Source organism: Erinaceus europaeus, chromosome 8 (assembly GCF_950295315.1).
Source record: "Erinaceus europaeus chromosome 8, mEriEur2.1, whole genome shotgun sequence".
NCBI classification, from domain to species: domain Eukaryota; kingdom Metazoa; phylum Chordata; class Mammalia; order Eulipotyphla; family Erinaceidae; genus Erinaceus; species Erinaceus europaeus.
The window spans coordinates 86,702,331-86,722,412 of NC_080169.1; the positions used below are offsets into that span (position 1 = coordinate 86,702,331).

Sequence of the window (20,082 nt, forward strand, 5' to 3'; positions counted from 1 at the left end):
AGGTTTGCTGATTCTAAATCCTTACAACTGAGATCCTTCACAATACATTTAAAATACTTAAGAACTATAATGTTGTATAGCTATAAAGTTTGACTTTAACTACTTTTATAAAAAGATCCATCAAGATAATGAGAATTAATGTAACTTTGCAATCTAGTTTTCAAAAACTCTGGAACATTTAAAGTATCTCTGGGAAGAAAGACTTGTTAAATTCTAAAATGGCAAGGAATTTTGAAATTATATTATCTCTAAAATGAAAGTAGAGCACCAAAGTAAAAACCCTGTGGTGAGGGGTAGACATGCAGCTTCCTGGGCCAGTGGGGGGTGGGGATGGGTGGGTGGGATGGGACACAGTCTTTTGGTGGTGGGAATGGTGTTTATGTACACTTCTAGTAAAGTGTAGTCATATAAATCACTAGTTAATTAATGAGGGGAAAAATTAATTGTATGTCTTGAAGTTTTTAAAACACAGACTGAGTCTTCTTAATATATAGGCTGTGTATTTGATATGTGGACTCTCTCAAAAGCCTAGACCAAGTAGATCAGAGGCAACCAGTGGCACAGCTATTTACAAGATACTGGGTATTATACAGCAAACCCTAACAAAAGGACTTTTCAAAGTTAACCCAATTACCAAATAATGTGATGATAACATTAACTATCCATTGTCTTTTTGAACCCTAAGGCAGCAGGAACCTCACATCTCCACTATACAGCCTATATTTCTCCCAGTCCTGGAACCTTAGGATAGGGCCCACTTTCCCGCATGCCTCTACCAATCCATATCAAATAATATTGCATCTGCTGATTCGCAACATAATCAACGCAACGATTGCCACCTCAACATGCTTCACCTCAGACTGTGTTCAGAGACTTCACGTGGGGAATGACAACCCTTCAGCTTCATTACTCGGGTGAGACCTTTCCTTTCATAGCATTCTCTAATTCCACCCCAGGTGGATCACTTTCTAACAAAATCCCAAAACCTAGATATACACCAGGTTCTGTGAGAGAGAGCATATGTTCACATGTATCCATAAACAAGTGCAAAATATATACCTGAAAGCAGAAGTACACTAGAGTTTGCAGTGAGCACCCCCCCTCCCCCAACACTTCCTCTCCACTATTCCAACCTTTGGGTCCATGATTGCTCAACAATTTGTTTGGCTTTGTATGTTAACTCGCTTTTCAGCCACCAGGTTCCAGATGCCATCAGGATGCCGGCCAGGCTTCCCTGGACTGAAGACCCCACCAATGTGTCCTGGAGCTCTACTTCCCCAGAGACCCACCCTACTAGGGAAAGAAAGAGGCAGACTGGGAGTATGGACTGACCAGTCAACGCCCATGTTCAGTGGGGAAGCAATTACAGAAGCCAGACCTTCCACCTTCTGCAACCCACAAGGACCCTGGGTCCATGCTCCCAGAGGGATAGAGAATGGGAAAGCTATTGGCGAGAGGATTGGGTGGTGGGAATTGTGTGGAACTGTACCCCTCCTACCCTATGGTTTTGTTAATTTATCCTTTCTTAAATAAAAAATAAATTAAAAAAATTAACACATACCACAACTGTTGTGCTAGTTTTAGGAAGACTACAGCATGTTGTCATATTTGCATTTATAAATATTATCTTATGGATATTAAAACTAGCTGGTTCATTTATCCATTTATCATAGGCTATTGAGAATATGGCTAACATATATTAAAGTACCTCAAGGATTCTGATAATATAGTAGTCACCTATGGCAACCATAAGTCTGTATCTTGGTTATAAATTCTCATATACATAATAAGCAGAAAATAATATGTAGAAACCAATTTTTCAGTGGTATGTATACCACTTTTGCCTTACCTAGGTAACCAATTCTCATTTACAGCATCTTATCTGGGACAAAAATCCAACTAAAAAATTATTTTATGTGTGAACAGTATCTGTATTGCCAGTAGAAAATGAAATTGTCACACTCTTGATGAGTTATAAAGAATAATTAGGGGCCATTAAAGTAGCTCCCTTGTATAGTGCATCTGCTTTGCCATACAAGTAACACATGAAAAAGTCAGCCTGGAGCAGTGAAATTGTGGTGATGAGAAAAAGAAACAGAGAGAGAAAGAGAGAGAGAGAAAGAGAGAGAGAGAAGAGAGAGAGAGAGAGAGAGAGAGAAAGAGAGAGAAAGGCAAGGCAAGGCAAGACAAAATATTGAAATAAGAGAGAAATTAAAAGATAATACTACATATATCAAAACACTCTAAAACTCTACAAGAATGGCGTTAAAATATCTTCACTCTTTGATATCAATAAATGTGAATGGCCTGAATTCACCTATTAAAAGACACAGAGTAGGAAGATGGATCAGAAAACACAACCCAACAATATGTTGTCTACAGGAAACTCACCTAACGCAACAAGACAAACACAGACTTAAAGTGAAAGGATGGAAAACTATCATTCAAGCCAATGGCCCACAAAAAAGGGCAGGAACAGCTATTCTCATATCTGACATGATAGACTTTAAAATAGATAAGATTAAAAAAGATAGGAATGGACACTACTTAATGCTCAGAGGATCAGTCAATCAAGAGGACTTAACAATTATTAATATCTATGCACCCAATGAGAAGCCATCTAAATACATCAAACTTCTACTGAAAGAGCTACAGCAATATATTAACAGTAACACAATCATAGTAGGGGACTTCAACACCCCACTATCTCAACTTGACAGATCATCCAGGCAGAAAATCAGTAAAGACATAAGGGAGCTAAATGAAGAGATAGATAAACTAGAACTATTGGACATTTTCAGAGTCATTCATCCCAAGAAACTGGAATACACATTTTACTCAAATCCACATGGATCATTCTCAAGGATAGACCATATGTTAGGCCACAAAGACAGCATCAGCCTATTCAAGAGCACTGAAATCATCCCAAGCATCTTCTCAGACCACAGTGGAATTAAACTAACACTTAACAATCAACAAAAGATTAGTAACAGTGCCAAAATGTGGAAGCTCAACAGTACACTTCTTAACAACTTCTGGTTCAAAGAGGAAATCAAGGAAGAAATCAAAATGTTTCAAGAGTTCAATGAAAATGAAGACACAAGCTATCAAAATATTTGGGACACAGCTAAAGCAGTCCTAAGAGGGAAGTTCATAGCTATACAAGCACACATTAGGAAACAAGAAAAGGCACAAATAAACAGCCTGATTGCACATCTTAAAGACCTAGAAGAAGAACAACAAAGGAACACTAAAGCAACCAGAAGGACAGAAATTACTAAAGTTAGGGCAGAAATAAATAACATTGAGAATAGGAAAACCATACAAAAGATCAATGAAAGTAAATGTTGGTTCTTCGAAAGAGTAAACAAAATCGACAAACCTTTAGCCAGACTCACAAAACAAAAAAGGGAGAAGACCCAAATAAATCGGATAGTAAATGAAAGAGGAGATATCACAACAGACACTGCAGAAATTCAACATATCATGCGAGGCTTCTATGAACAACTATATGCCACCAAGTTAGAGAACCTGGAAGAAATGAATGATTTCCTAGATACCTACCAACTTCCAAAACTAAGTAAAGAGGAAGTGGATAACATGAACAGGCCCATCACAGCTAATGAAATTGAAACAGTTATCAAAAATCTTCCCAAAAATAAAAGTCCTGGACCAGATGGTTTTACAAATGAATTCTACAAAACTTTCAAAGAAGAACTAATACCTCTACTTTTAAAAGTCTTCCAGAAGATTGAAGACACTGGAATACTCCCTGCCAGCTTCTATGAAGCCAACATCACCCTGATACCAAAAGCAGACAGGGACACAACCAAAAAAGAAAACTACAGACCAATATCTCTGATGAACATAGATGCGAAAATATTGAACAAAATTCTAGCCAACCGGATACAGCAGTATATCAAAAAGATTGTCCATCATGACCAAGTGGGGTTTATCCCAGGCATGCAAGGTTGGTTTAGTATACGTAAATCAATCAATGTGATCCACCACATCAACAAAAGCAAGACCAAAAACCACATGGTCATATCAATAGATGCAGAGAAAGCCTTTGACAAAATACAACATCCCTTTATGATCAAAACACTACAAAAAATAGGAATAGATGGAAAATTCCTGAAGATAGTGGAGTCTATATATAGCAAACCTACAGCCAACATCATACTCAATGGTGAAAAACTGGAAGCATTTCCCCTCAGATCAGGTACTAGACAGGGCTGCCCACTATCACCATTACTATTCAACATAGTGTTGGAAGTTCTTGCCATAGCAATCAGGCAGGAGCAAGGAATTAAAGGAATACAGATTGGAAGAGAAGAAGTCAAACTCTCCTTATTTGCAGATGACATGATAGTATACATGGAAAAACCTAAGGAATCTAGCAAGAAGCTTTTGGAAATCATCAGGCAATACAGTAATGTGTCAGGTTATAAAATTAACATTCAAAAGTCAGTGGCATTCCTCTATGCAAACACTAAGTTAGAAGAAATTGAAATCCAGAAATCAGTTCCTTTTTCTATAGCAACAAAAACAATAAAATATCTAGGAATAAACCTAACCAAAGAAGTGAAAGACTTGTATACTGAAAATTATGAGTCACTACTCAAAGAAATTGAAAAAGACACAAAGAAATGGAAAGATATTCCATGCTCATGGGTTGGAAGAATTAACATCATCAAAATGAATATATTACCCAGAGCCATCTACAAATTTAATGCTATCCCCATCAAGATCCCAAGCACATTTTTTAGGAGAATAGAACAAATGCTACAAATGTTTATCTGGAACCAGAAAAGACCTAGAATTGCCAAAACAATCTTGAGAAAAAAGAACAGAACCGGAGGCATCACACTGCCAGATCTCAAACTATATTATAGGGCCATTGTCATCAAAACTGCTTGGTACTGGAACATGAACAGACACACTGACCAGTGGAATAGAATTGAGAGCCCAGAAATGAGGCCCCACACCTATGGACATCTAATCTTTGACAAAGGGGCCCAGACTATTACATGGGGAAAGCAGAGTCTCTTCAACAAATGGTGTTGGAAACAATGGGTTGAAACATGCAGAAGAATGAAGCTGAATCACTGTATTTCACCAAATACAAAAGTAAATTCCAAGTGGATCAAGGACTTGGATGTTAGACCAGAAACTATCAGATACTTAGAGGAAAATATTGGAAGAACTTTCTTCCACATAAATTTTAAAGACATTTTCAATGAAACGAATCCAATTACAAGGAAGACTAAGGCAAGTATAAACCTATGGGACTACATCAAATTAAAAAGCTTCTTCACAGCAAAAGAAACCACTACCCAAATCAAGAGACCCCTCACAGAATGGGAGAAGATCTTTACATGCCATACATCAGATAAGAGTTTAATAACCAACATATATAAAGAGCTTACCAGACTCAATAACAAGACAACAAATAACCCCATCCAAAAATGGGGGGAGGAATTGGACAGAATATTCACCACAGAAGAGATCCAAAAGGCCGAGAAACACATGAAAAAATGCTCCAAGTCTCTGATTGTCAGAGAAATGCAAATCAAGACAACAATGAGATATCACTTCACTCCTGTGAGAATGTCATACATCAGAAAAGGTAACAGCAGCAAATGCTGGAGAAGGTGTGGGGTCAAAGGAACCCTCCTGCACTGCTGGTGGGAATGTCAGTTGGTCCAACCTCTGTGGAGAACAGTCTGGAGAACTCTCAGAAGGCTAGAAATGGACCTACCCTATGACCCTGCAATTCCCCTCCTGGGGATATATCCTAAGGAACCCAACACATCCATCCAAAAAGATCTGTGTACACATATGTTCTTGGCAGCACAATTTGTAATAGCCAAAACCTGGAAGCAACCCAGGTGTCCAACAACAGATGAGTGGCTGAGCAAGCTGTGGTATATATACACAATGGAATACTACTCAGCTGTAAAAAATGGTGACTTCACCGTTTTCAGCCGATCTTGGATGGACCTTGAAAAAATCATGTTGAGTGAAATAAGTCAGAAACAGAAGGATGAATATGGGGTGATCTCACTCTCAGGCCGAAGTTGAAAAACAAGATTAGAAAAGAAAACACAAGTCGAACCTGAAATGGAATTGGAGTATTACATCAAAGTAAAAGACTCTGGGGTGGGTGGGGAGAATACAGGTCCATGAAAAATGATGAATGAAATAGTGGGGGTTGTATTGCTAAATGGGAATCTGGGGAATGTTATGCATGTAAAAAAAAAAAAGAAGTAGAAACGCAAAGCAGAAATTGACTGAGTTTGGAGTATGGCACCAAAGTAAGAAAGCAGAAGTATACTAGAGTTTGCAGTGAGTACCTCCCTAATACTTCCTCTCCACTTTTCCAAGCTTTGGGTCCATGATTGCTCAACAATTTGTTTGGCTTTGTATGTTAACTCTCTTTTTAGTCACCAGGTTCCAGGTGTCATCAGGATGCCGGCCAGATTTCCCTGGATTGAAGACACCACCAATGTGTCCTGGAGCTCAGCTTCCCCAGAGACCCATCCTACTAGGGAAAGAGAGAGGCAAACTGGGAGTATGGACCGACCAGTCAACGCCCATGTTCAGCGAGGAAGCAATTACAGAAGCCAGACCTTCTACCTTCTGCAACCCTCAATGACCCTGGGTCCATGCTCCCAGAGGGATAGAGAATGGGAAAGCTATCAGGGGAGGGGGTGGGATATGGAGATTGGGTGGTGGGAATTGTAAAAAAAAAATAAATAAAAGATAATACTAAGAGGGTACTGAAAGTAAGATTTTATAATACTTAGAAATTTGGGGAAAAGGAACTTGTATTTTTCAGAGTTCTGGAGAACAAAGTTGAATTTGTCCTTTTTGAATTTTTATTTATTTATTTATTTATTTATTTTGCCTCTAGGGTTATCACTGGGGCTTGGTGTTTGCACTTACGAATCCATTGTTCCTGTTTTTCTCTTTTGATTTTTTGGATAGGACAAAGAGAAGTTGAGAGGGGAGGGGAAGCTAGAGAGAGAGAAAGATAGACATCTGCAGTCCTGCCTCACCACTTATGATGTGACCTCCTCCTGCAGGTGGGAAGCCTGGGGCTCAAACCCGGATCCTTGTGCTGGTCATTGGTCCTTGCACTTCATACTATGTGTGCTTAACCTGGTGCACCACTGCCCCCCCACCCCAATTTTTTCCTTTACACAGACATTACTCCTTATAACTGTTACTTTTTAACCCAAATAAAATGTAAGCAGGGGAAGAGTTCCCTAACCATACTGAGTAAGGAGAGGGGGGGCAGGTGGTATAGGACATCTGGTAGAGTATGTTTACAGTGCTCAAGGACTCAGGTAACGCGCCAAATCCCCACTCACAGGAGGAAAATTTCATGAGTGGTGAAGCAGTGCATGCAAGTGCCCCTTTTTATCTTCTCCTTCCCTCTTAATTTCTTTATTTATATAATTTTTAATATCTTTGTTTATTGCAAAGAGGCAGCTGAAATTGAAAGGCATGGGGGGGATAGAGAGGGAAAGAGAGAGAGAGAGAGAGAGACCTGCAGTCCTGCTTGACCACTCAACAAAACTTTACCCCTGCAGTTGGGGACCGGGGTTTGAACCTGGGTGCTTGCACAGTGTAACATGGTATGGTCACCAGGTGCACCTCCACTTGGTCCTATCAATATTTTTGTATCTATTCAATAAATAAATATATGACAAAATACATAGTTTTAAAAATGTAAGCAGGGAGAATTAGTTAAGAAGAGATGCTTTCTGAAAAGACCTATGCAGACTAATGTTCCTTGCAGTACAATTTGTACTACCCCAAACTTGGAGCAACCCAGATACCCACTGACAGATGAATGACTAAGGAGATTATGGTACAAATGCACAATGAAGTACTATGCAGCTGGTAAACATGAGATAACTTGGGTCCATGAGCATATTAGCTGTCAGGCTCAGGCAAAAACTAGTAAAGTCATGGGCCCCTTGGAATATACCTAAAATAGATCTACTAGCTTTTTCCAAAACAGAGACCACAAATCTTCATCTGCAATATTCTTGCCTTTTAAAAGTTCATGACTAGTCAACAATTTGTTCTGCTTTCTATCTTAACTCTTTTTTCAGCCACCAGGTTCCAGTTAATACCATGATGCCAACCTGACTTCCCTGGGCAGATGACCCCAATGTGTCCTAGAGTCCCGCCTCCCCAGATCCCTGCTCCAATGGGGAAAGAGAGAGACAGCCTGGGAGTATGGATCAACCTGCCAATGCCCGTGTTCAGTGAGGAAGCAATTACAGAAGCCAGACCTTCCACCTTCTGAACCCCATAATGATTATGGGTCTATTCTCCCAGAGGGTTAAAGAATAGGGAAGCTATCAAGGGAGGGGATTGGATACAGAGTTCTGGAGTGGGCACTGTGTGGAGTTGTACCCCTCTTAATCCTATGGTTTTGTCAGTGTTTCCATTTTATAAATAAATCAAAGAGAAAGAAAGGAAGGAAGGAAAGAAGGAAAGAAGGAAGGCAGGAAGAAAGGCAGGCAGGCAGGCATCATGTTGAGTGAGGCAAGCTAGAAAGAGAAAGGCCAATACAAAATAATCTCACTTATAGGTGGAACTTAAGAACAAAGATCAATAAGAAAGAAAACGTGAGGTGAAACTTGGACTGGATGTGGCATGGTATACTAAAGCAAAGGACTCTGGGGAAAGAAGAAGAGACATTGGGATCCTGCTGTGCCTCCTAGAGAGGAGGTTGTGCCTATGTGTTAAAGACCATATTGTAAACCATTAACCCCCACCCCAGTAAAATTAAAAACAGAGACGCTTTCATAAGAAAAAAATGATTTCTTAACAAAGAATTGATCTAAGTACAATGAAGGACAGAGGGTGAAAGAAAACTTATTTGATATATAATTCTCTCTCAAATGGGAGAAAAGCCGTTGTAAGGTTATCTGTACAGGCTCATTATCAAATAGTGTGAGAGAAGTTCAAAATTACACAGATGCATAGGAAGAAAACTATATTAGCATATATATTTATTATACTATTATTACTTTAAGCTTTTTCCTTTATTGGGGGATTAATGTTTTATAGTTACCAGGAAATACAATAGTTTGTACGTTCATAACATTTCTCAGTTTTCTATATAACAATACAAACTCCGCTAGGTCCTCTGTCATCTTTCACTTTCCTTCCCTACCCACCCCACAGTCTTTTAATTTTGTGCAATATATCAACTCCTGTCCAGGTTCTGCTTATAAAAGGAAAACAATTTTTATGAGTTATTCTGTATTTTTATGTTGAGATGTTTTAATATAGGAAATGTGTATTTTCAATATTTATGAAAATACTGAATAATTAGAAAAATATAGTTGCTGGTGGGACTGGTGTGGAATTGTAGCCCTAATATCTTGCAGTTTGGTAAAACATTATTAAACCACTAATAAAATTTAAAAAAGACAATGTACCTTACAGAGGCAGAAGAGACATTAAAGGTTTTTTATCCTATTGTATGTGTGAATTCCTTCTATGAGCAAAAAAAAATCCTAGATATGTGTATTAGATATAATGAAACTATCATATTACTCTGAATATTACATTTCTATTAATATGATAATTAATTTCAACCTGTGTTGGTAATCAACTCAAAGTGATTTAGCTATTCTTCAGGTTATAGCCCATCTACCCTACAGTAATAATTTCCCATTGCTCTTTATAAAAATTTGCAGAGTTTGCTCTAATTTGCCAAAGCCTTTAAAATCCTGCCACTAGCTACATGTGATGTGCTTAATTGAGTCTATGAAATTACATTATGTAACATCTCTAACTAGAAATCAAAAGGATAAAAATAACTGAAAAACTTCTCCACTTAAAAACTGAAAAATATATTTCCACAAGTCAAAAAGGAAGTCTCAAAGAAAAAAATTAAATAAATTTATGAATAAATATGACCATTACAACAAATAAAACTACATGGAATACAATTAAAACAGTGCCGAGAGGGAACTGTATCAGCTTACATAGGAAAAAGGAAAACATCCTAAATAAATAATGTAGTCTTCCATCTTAAGGAATGGATTGACCTGCCAATGACCATGTCCAGTGGAGAAGAAATTACAGAAGTCAGACTTCCCACCCTCCGCACCCCATAATGATACTGGGTCCATACTCCCCAAGGGATAAAGAATATAAAACTTCCCATGGAAGGGATGGGATACAGAACTCTGGCAGTGAGAACTGTATAGAACTGTACTCTCTTATCCTATGGCTTTGTTGATCATTATTAAATCAATAAAAAAGTATGCCTCCCCCCCAAAAAAAAGAATTTAGAAAAAGAAGAGCAGAAAAAGGAAAATACAAAAAAAAAAAAAATAAAGCAGAAATCAAGAATTAGAAGCAAAAACAACAAAAGAACATTACTAAAATCAAAAATTAACTCTCTGAAAAAATTCAATAAAATAAACCTTTATCAAAACCAACAGATTAAAAAGATACAGAAATTGCCAATAATGGAGCAGTACAGCATTCACACCATGATTGAAAGAATAACAGAACATTCAGAACAACTTCATCCTCATAAACTGAAATGAACCAATAGCTCAAAAACCACAAATCACCAACCTTCAGTTAAGATGAAATATACTGTAACTGTTTAAGAAACTTGTTTTGTAATTAAACAGCCCTCAGGGAAGAAATCTCCAGGCTCATATGTTTTACAAAAAGAGATGCACAAAGAGAAAAAAAAAAAAAAGAAAGAAAGAAAAGAAAAGAAAGGAATTATCTCCAATTCTATGTAATCTCTTCCAGGAAACCAGAGGCCAACAGATATATGAAAAAGTGTCCAGTCATCAATTATCAGAGAAATGCAAACATAGACAATCAATAAGATACTACTTTACACCTGTGAGAATGCCATACACTAGAAAGGAAAGAAAAAGTGTCGGTGGAGGATACTGGGCGGGGGTGGAGGGGTGGGGTGAGGTGGGGGAGAACTCTTCTATACAGCTAGTGGCACTGTGAACTGGTCCACCCCCACCCCCTGCCCAGAAAACAGTTTGGAGATTCCTCAAAACACTAAAATTGTATCTATCCTATGACCTAGCAATTACTCTCCTAGACATTTATCCAAAGGAAGTAAAAATACCTCTCCAAAGAGATTTACATACACCTATGCCACACCAGCACAATCTGTAATAGCTGAAATCTGGAAGCAACTCAGATATCCAAGAAGAGTCGTTAAGCTGCAGTATAGCTACACAATGGAATGCTATTCAGCTGTTAAAAATGATGAAGTCATCACCTCTGCCTCATCTTGGATGGAGCCTGAAGGAATCATGTTAAGTAAGATAAGCCAGAAAGAGAAAGATGAATACCAGGTGATCTCACAAGTACAACTTAAGAAATCAGAAAAAGAAAGAGAAAACACAAGGTGAAAGCGGACTGGGTTGGTCTACTGCACCAAAACAAAGAACTCCATGGAAGGAGATGATGGGAGGGGGTGAGTAGGATTTTAGAGCCTGGATGCGTGATACGAGAAAGGAATTAAGTTAGAAGTTAAGAGTGTTTCGTAGACACCTAACAAGGGAGATGAGGTAATTGTACCCAGGTGTCAACAACTGTACTATAAACCAGTATACCCACAATAAAATGATTTGAAAAAAGGCAATATGGAACAGAAATTAAAAGTTCTGACAACTGACAACTGTAAAAATATTAAATAATTAGATGTAAATAAAATACGTACAAAATCTGTGTAGTAAAAATTAAAAATGCTAATAAAATAATAAAACCCCTAACACTTGAAGAGACATCTCTGTGTATGGATTAGTATATTTATTATATATGAGAAACTATGTTACTAGGATCAATGCAAGTTTTGATGTAGTCTCTATTAGCTTTGCTGCTTGATTAATTTTTTAAAAACTGACTTGACAGGAATTCAGAAGACAAGACAACTGATGTACCACATGCCTTGGGATGCACGAGATCCTGTGTTCGAGCCTTTGCACTACCATAGGTAGCAATGTGAAGAGTCCATGGATGTGAAACTGTGCTATGGTTTTTCCTTTCTCTTTCTCCCCTCTCTGCCTCGCCTTTCCCCTTACTCCAAAATAAAATATAGCCCTAGATAAGGTGCTTAGTGGTGTGTGAGAGCCCAGCACCACATAATAATAAAATGAACTATCATTTCCCTGGGGGGAAAGAGGAACCTCTGGCTCAAGTATAAACTATCCAGTTACTTTACCTGATTTCCAACTTTGCCACTTCAGGTAACTCTCCAAACTTTATTTCTTCAACCTCTAGTTCTTTAAGAGCAGCCAGAATTTTCTGCTGATCTCTACTGGTAATCCCATTCTAGGCAGGAATAATTTTAAGGTAAAATGAACATAGTTACACTGAGTATAATATTCAAAATAAAGAAGTTTTTTAATTGATTCATTTTTAATAAATAGATACTGAAAAATAACAAAAATAGTAAAATCATATAGTTTTCTTCTAACTGTGACTTACAAGGTCACATCATTAAAATCACGAATGAATATATTCAAATTTTTAATAGATAACATTAGTGATGGACTCTATAAAAAACACATTATTTGATTCTAATACACAATATTTAAAAAAAACTTATTTACTAGACATATACAGAGAAAAACTGGGAGGGATGGAGAAATAGAGAGGGCGAGAGACAGAGAGCACTTGTGAAGCTCTCCCCCTGCAGGTGAGGACAAGGGACTTGAACCTGGGTCCTTGTGTGCTATAATGTGTGCACTTAACCAGATGCAACACTGTTGTGCCCCTTAATAGATTATCTTAAAAAAAAAAAAAAAAGGGGAAGAATCCAGAGGCATAGTAAAACAAGTATTTATATCCTCATATAAAAAAATCTTATATTTGTTTATAACTTGAATTATGTAGTTTTATAAATATATTTCACATTTAAAATGAAATACTAGTTTTTAATAGAGATGTCACAATAGTCAGAATAAAATAATTTTAAATCCTAAAATGCTTTTATTGCATCATTATATTGCAAATAAATGTCAGAGATGGTTCTTGAGATGGTTCTTCATAATCTCATCTAACCAAGAATCTTACAAAGATTCTAGAAAAAAAATCCATCAGTCTATAACTTTAGTATTTTATGTAATACCAAATTTTAATAGCAAGAGAAAATAATTCACAATTAAAAATAGAAACGATAGGTAGAGGATGGTTATGCAAAAAGACTCTAATGCTTGAGACTTCAAAGTCTCAGGTTCAATCACCCATTCCACCAGAGATGAGCAGTGCTCTGGTAATATATATACATATATATATATATATATATATATATATATATATATGACCTTTAATTATTTTTTTTTGTTGCTAGTGCTTTATATGTATAACCCTACCACTTTTGGTAGAATCTTTTTTTTTTCTTTTTTCCAGATAGAGGGTGAGAGACATGAACAGGATAAATAGCACAACATGCACTGCTCATTAAGATTTCCCTTTGGGCTTGAACCTGGGTCCTTACACATGGTAAAGTATATGTTCTGCTGTATGAGTTATCTTCTGGCCCCTTCCTCTCTCCCTCTCTCCTCTCCTTCCTTTCTTTCTCTTTCTGAAGAACTGTTGGGGTCTTGTGCATGTGTGATTTCCCTATTTTGGGCTACTTTTTTCATCCAGATAAGTACAGAGAAAAGCAGAGAGAAAGATACCAAAGCACTGGAGTTTCCTCCAATGCCACCATACTTCCTATGTGGTGCTGAGGCTCTAACCTGGCTACGTGCACAGCAAGACATGCCTCCTACCCATGAGCCACTTCACTGGCTCTGCATACTTTTAAATTGATACTGACCTTTGCAAATTCATCTTTCCTCATAGTTAAAAGGTGTCTTAAAGTAATATCTCTTTCCTGTAGAAGAAAAACACTAGCTTTCAATATAAATAAAACAGACGTGGAAATAGGCAAGTACATGTTTTAGTTATGTGCTACCTCAAACTTCCTGCAACTATCTGAAGGTGACAGAATATGAAGGGATAGAAACAGTAATGGGCAGACAGTAGTGGGTATCACAACACATCTTACTAGCTAAAACTGTATATATACTAGTTTTCTAGATTCAAAGAAAGTGATTGCCATTCATATGTGCTTATATAAAACTAAAAATTTAAGCGCAAGGGCCACATAAGGATCCTGCTTCGAACCCCCAGTGACCTACCTGCAGAGGACCACTTCGAATGTGGTGAAGCAGGTCTGCAGGTGTCTTTCTCTCCCCATCTCTGACTTGCCCTCCTTTCTCCATTTCTCTCTGTTCTATCCAACGACAACTATAACAACTACAACAAGGGCAACAAAATGGGAAAAATGGCCTCCAGGAGCAATGGATTCATAGTGGAAGCACTGAGCCCAAGCGATAACCCTGGACTCAAAACATAAATAAAAAATAATTTTTTAAAATCTGTAACATGACAGTTTAATTTATAATTGCATCACATTAAATAATCAGTAAAATTTAATTTTACTCAGTATTTCTCAAATAGGAAGACATTTCAATTTTTTTTTTCTTCTAGGTTTATTGCTGGGGCTCGGTGCCAGCATCATGAATCCACTGTTAGTGGAGGTGACTTTTCATTTTCACTGGATAGGACAGAGAGAAATTGAGAGGGGAAAGGAGGAAGAGAGAGGAAGAGAGAGAGAGAGAGACGCCTGCAGACCTGCTTCACCTTTGTGAAGTAACTAGGGCCCTTGCAGATGGGGAGCTGGGGGCTACAACCGGGATCCTTGCAAGGGTGCTTAAGCTTCTTACTGTGTGCTCTTAACCTGGTGTGCCACCACCCCGGCCACTGACATTTCAAAATTTTACAGTGAAACTCATCCTGATCTTCTTAAACAGATTTTGTGAATTCCTAGGTGATCCTGTCTTAAGTAAAGTTTTACTGTTAAGAGTATCAAATGACTGATAGTTGTCATTTACTCAAATCCCGTAATATATAAAAAATATTTACAGTAGTATTTGGCTTATCATGTAATTTAATCTTCATGACAGCTCTACACTAGACTTAGAGAAATATAGATTTAAATTATATATTTCAATAAATAATAATTAAAATAGAAATCTGATATCAGATTTCTTTGCTTCATAATTAAACAAGACCATCAACTGAAACTTTAGACAGCAGGTAACAGCTGTTTAACTATTTTCTAATTTATATACAATTCTGGAATCATGTTTTTTAGAGTCAGTTTTCAAATACTGATTATGAATATAAAAGGAATTATACTATAAATAAAACTGTTTTTATCTCATAAGCATGATCTTAAGTTAATATTTAATGTAATATTAAATAACCAACAAACATACATATAATTCACTGCAGTTTATAAAATGTCTTACCTTTAATAAATCTGTCATATGTTCAAGTCCAAGACCATGTAAAAATATTTCCAGATCTCCAAATGCTGTATATGAACTAGATATATTTATAGAAATGTCAATTTCATAACAGACTATATAAATGTACAGCAATATGTAACTATAGTGCAGAGAATAAGAATTAATAAAAAAAATACACTGAGCATACATTTTCAAATTTAGACGCAAGACCTCTATTATATCAAAATTATGGGAAATAGTTTTGGTTTAATCAGAGATACAGAAAAAAGATGAGGGGAAGAGTGAGGGTACAGAGGGAGAGAGGGAGAGAGAGAGAGAGAGAAAGAGAGAAAGGGAGAGAGAGACTGACTCCACCCAGAGTACTGCTCAGCTCTAGTTTATGGTGGTGCTGAGGACTGAACCGGAAACTTTGGAGCCTCAGGCATCAAGGTCTTTTGCATAACCTAAATTACACTATCTTCCCAGCCTGGGAAGATTCTTGAGTGAAGATAAAAGCAAAGAAAGAAATGGTCATTTTCTTTCCCTAAAAATGAAAACATCTGCTAATATGTATTCATTGTAAGATACCTCTACATGAAAATCTCTTTTAATTTCTCACATTAAAAATATAACAACTTTAAATTTTCATAGGTAGAGGACAATTTCGTGTTTAGGAAAAAATACTACATTTTAGCTTAATAAAATCAAAATATAAAGAAATAGAAAGCAAGTTCAGTAGAGTCTAAACTTTAATAAAATGAAATCTTAGGATATTTTGGAAATAAAAGTTTTAATTTTACCCTTAAAGTAAAAATTTCTAAAATTCTGGAGAATATATCACTAGATATCCAGATATTCTGAAGTAATGTTTTATTCATTCATTTATTGTCACCAGGTTTCACTACTTTGGGCTGAATTTTTCAGGCAGAAAGAGAAAATAGACAGAAGGAGAGCATAAAAAATACCACAGCTCCAAAGTTCACCCCACCCACATCCCATGTGGTAGAGCATAGGCTTAATAAGGTTCTGGATCCCTCCTGACAAAGTAGGTACTCTTCCAAATGAACTTTCTTTCCACCCCTTGGAAGTGATATTTTAAAATGCTGGTAAACATTAAAATAACACATATTTTAATTAAGTCATTATATTCACTAAAATAACAAACACCACAAAAATTTCTAAGTATTCTGCTGAACATGTTACCTAAATATGTGATCTTTTTCCTTATCAGACTCTGTTGTCAATAGTTTACAAATAGTCTCTTCTTTGGTCAGTTGCTGAAGCTTTCCTTCCAATGGATTTAAAGTCAAAGAAAGGAAGTTGAAGATCTGAAAAAATGTTAATAAGCCAATCAAACATATTTAAAGTTACTATATACTTTAAAAAATATACTTAAGACAATACATATAGTTTAGTAAGGTTTAGAGAGAATTTTCATAACTTCCTACCCTGAGAACTTCTATAAAATAAAGTAACTAGCTCATCAATCTAAATTAATAATCAGAAAGGGATAAAGCATATGGAATTCAACAAAGTAAAAAAGTAAAGATTAAAGATGGTGAATTATTATTTTCTGTGAGACAGAATTTCAAGCTTCATTTTGTATGATTCAGAAAGATAAAGTACTGAGGTAATATTTTACCTAGTTGAAGTTTCTTAACTTAAGAATCTAATTTTTAGCTAAGTCAAGATTATGTCACATACAAATACAAAATAAAATCTCACTTTCAGAATAAATTATGGCTCAGTATTATCTTTGTAATGTTTATACTTTTTATTGGGGGGATTAATGGTTTACAGTGAAATACACTTGGTACATGTATAAAATTTGTTTTTTGCAAAATACTCTCACCCCCAACCTAGTTCCTCCTCCACTAACACACACTAAGAGCTGAAAACCCCTTTCCTCCCCTCTCTCCCAGAGTCCTTTAAACCAAACACAATCCAAGTTCTACTTTGTGTTCCCCTTTATGTTCTTGTTTCTCAACTTCTGTCTACGAATAAGATCATCCCATAATTCAGCCTCCTCTATCTGGATTACCTCACTTAACATGATTCCTCCAAGCTCCATCTAAGAGGAGGTGAAGGTGAATTTATCATTCTTAATAGCTGAGTAGTTTTCTCTTGTGTATATACACCACAACTTTCTTAGCCACTCATTTGTTGTTGAACACCTGGGTTACTTCCAGGCATTGGCTACATTTGTTGTGCTACCTTGAACACAGGTACACACAGATATTTTTGGATGGGTGTGTTTGGTTCCTTTAGAATATATTCCTAGGAGAGGAATTGCAGGGTCATAGGGTAGGTTAATTTGTAGCCTTCCAAGAGTTCTCCAGACTGCTCTCCACAGGGATTGGATCAATTTACATTCCCACTATTACAAAAATGTTCATTTAATCCTGGCAACCTCTCCAGCATATATTGTTACTATTCTTCAAGTGAAGCGATATCCCATTGCTGTTTTTATTTGTATTTTCCTAACAATGTCTTGGAGCATTTTTTTTTCATGTCTGTAGGCTATTGGATACCTTATATGGTGACTAATCTGTTCATATTTTCTTCCTATTTTGGATGGGATCTTTTTTCCTTGATGTTGAATTTGAAGCTCTTTATATATTTTGGTTATTAGCCATACATAGTCTGATGTATGTCATGTAAACATCTTCTCTCATTCTTTAAGGAATCTCTTTTGGCCCCCTTGTAAAAAATTAGATTCCCATAGGTGCACATAGGACCTTGCCCTCAACTTGGATCAACAACAGTAGAGAATATTCCATCCTCCAAAGGGAGGATGGACAACATACTCTATGCTACACCTGAGGAAGATGGGTCGATATTGGGGTAGCTTGGAATGTTCCTACTCATGACCACAGAATGTGAGCTCAGATCTACAGGGATGTAGAGGTCACATAGGCTCCTAAGCTGAATATGGGCCCCAGACCAAATCAAATCGATGGGGTTTACATTCAAAAATATTTATACCCCTTCCCCATATTAGGGAGCTACTCTCTTCCCTGATGCAGCTTTCTGTCCCTTTTCCAGACATGAGATCACCTCCCCAGACAATAACTTGGATCCATCTGCATATCAGATTTCAGGCTCAGAGAAAAAAAAAAAAACTAGCATAGCTACAGGCCTTGAAATAGAACTAAAATATGACTACTAGTTATCTACAAAATGGAGGACCCCCCAACACTCCATCTGCACTATTCCAGCCTTTAGGTGCATGATTATTCAATAATTTGTTTGGCTTTGTATGTTAACTCTCTTTTCAGCTCCCAGGTTCCAGATGCTAGAATGATGCCAAGCAGATTTCCCTGGACAGACAACCCCACCAATGTGTCCTGGAGCTCCCCTTCCCCAGAGCCTCACCCTACTAGGGAAAGAGAGAGGCAGGCTGGGAGTATGGATCTACCAGTCAATGCCATGTTCAGTGGGGAAGCAATTATAGAAGCTAGACCTTTCACCTTTTGCATCTCACAATGACCTTGGGTCCATACTCCCAGAGCAATAAAGAATAGGAAAGCTGTCAGGGGAGGGGATGGGATATGGAGATCTGGTGGTGGGAATTGTGTGGAGTTGTACCCCTCTTATACTATGGTTTTGTTAATATCTCCTTTTTTAGATTAGATTTAGAATTAGATTCCCATAGGCTTATTTCTGGGTTCTCAATTCTATTCCAGTTATCAGTATGTCAATTTTTGTTCCAGTGCCAGGCACTTTTTATTACAATGGCCCTAGAATATAGCTTGAGACATGGAAGCATGATGCCTCCAGTTCTATTCTTTATCTCAATATTTCTTTTGTGATTCCAGGTATTTTCTAATTCCAGATAAACTTTTGTAGCCTTTATTCTATTCTCTAAAAGAAATATGGTGGCACTTTGATAAGGTTTGCATTGAATTTGTTTATGACTCTGGGTATAGTCATTTTGATGTTAATTCTTCCATTCTGCGAGCATAGGCTATCTTTCCACTTCTTTGTATCTTTTTTATTTCCTTGAATAGTGATTTATATTTTACAGAATACAAGCCCTCCCCTCATTTTGTTAGGTTTATTCCTAGATATTTTATTGTCCTTGTTGCTATAGTGAGTGAAACTGATTTCTTCCTCTTCTAAACTAGTGTCTGCATAAGGGAATGCCACCAACATTTTTACATTAATTCTGTAGCCTGACACCTTACTATATTGCTTGATAACTTCTAGGAGCTTCCTGCTCGATTTTTTTTCTATGTATACTATCATACTGTCTGCAAATATTGAGTTTGGCTTCTTCTCTTCCAACATTTAATACGTTTCTCCTGCCTAACTGCTATGGCAAGAACTTCCAACACTATGTTGAATAGTAATGGTGAGTGGGTAGACCTGCCTAGTACCTGATATGAGTGAGAATGCTTCTAGTTTCTCACCTTATGATGTTGGCTGTAGGTATGCTATATATGGACCCCCACTAAGTTAAAGAACTTTTTAAAATTATCTTTATTTATTGGATAGACATAGGCAGAAATCGAGAAGGAAGGAGGAGTTAGAAAGGGAGAGAAATACAGAGACACCTGCAGTCCTGCTTCACCACTCACAAAGCTTTCCTCCTGCAGGTGGGGACCAGAGGATCAAACCTGGGTCCTTGAGCACTTTTTTATCAAAGTATTTCTCTGCCTCTGTTGAGATAATCATGTGGTTTTTGATTTTTCTTTTATTCACATGGTGGATCTCA

General features: G+C 37.0%; 1 protein-coding gene across 2 annotated transcripts in view; it reads right to left on the reverse strand.

Annotated features, from left to right (window-relative positions):
- Positions 1-20,082, reverse strand: part of ASZ1 (ankyrin repeat, SAM and basic leucine zipper domain containing 1) — an 81,873-nt gene that overhangs the window by 12,617 nt on the left and 49,174 nt on the right. Inside the window, exons 7-10 of one of the 2 annotated variants that reach the window (XM_007525445.2) lie at positions 16,569-16,693; positions 15,387-15,462; positions 13,847-13,903; positions 12,245-12,354 (exon numbers count right to left, since the gene is read on the reverse strand). In XM_007525445.2, the coding sequence (XP_007525507.1) occupies positions 12,245-12,354; positions 13,847-13,903; positions 15,387-15,462; positions 16,569-16,693 (368 nt within the window). The remainder of the gene's footprint in view (positions 1-12,244; positions 12,355-13,846; positions 13,904-15,386; positions 15,463-16,568; positions 16,694-20,082) is intronic. The other variant, XM_060195717.1, reaches the window with a different exon arrangement.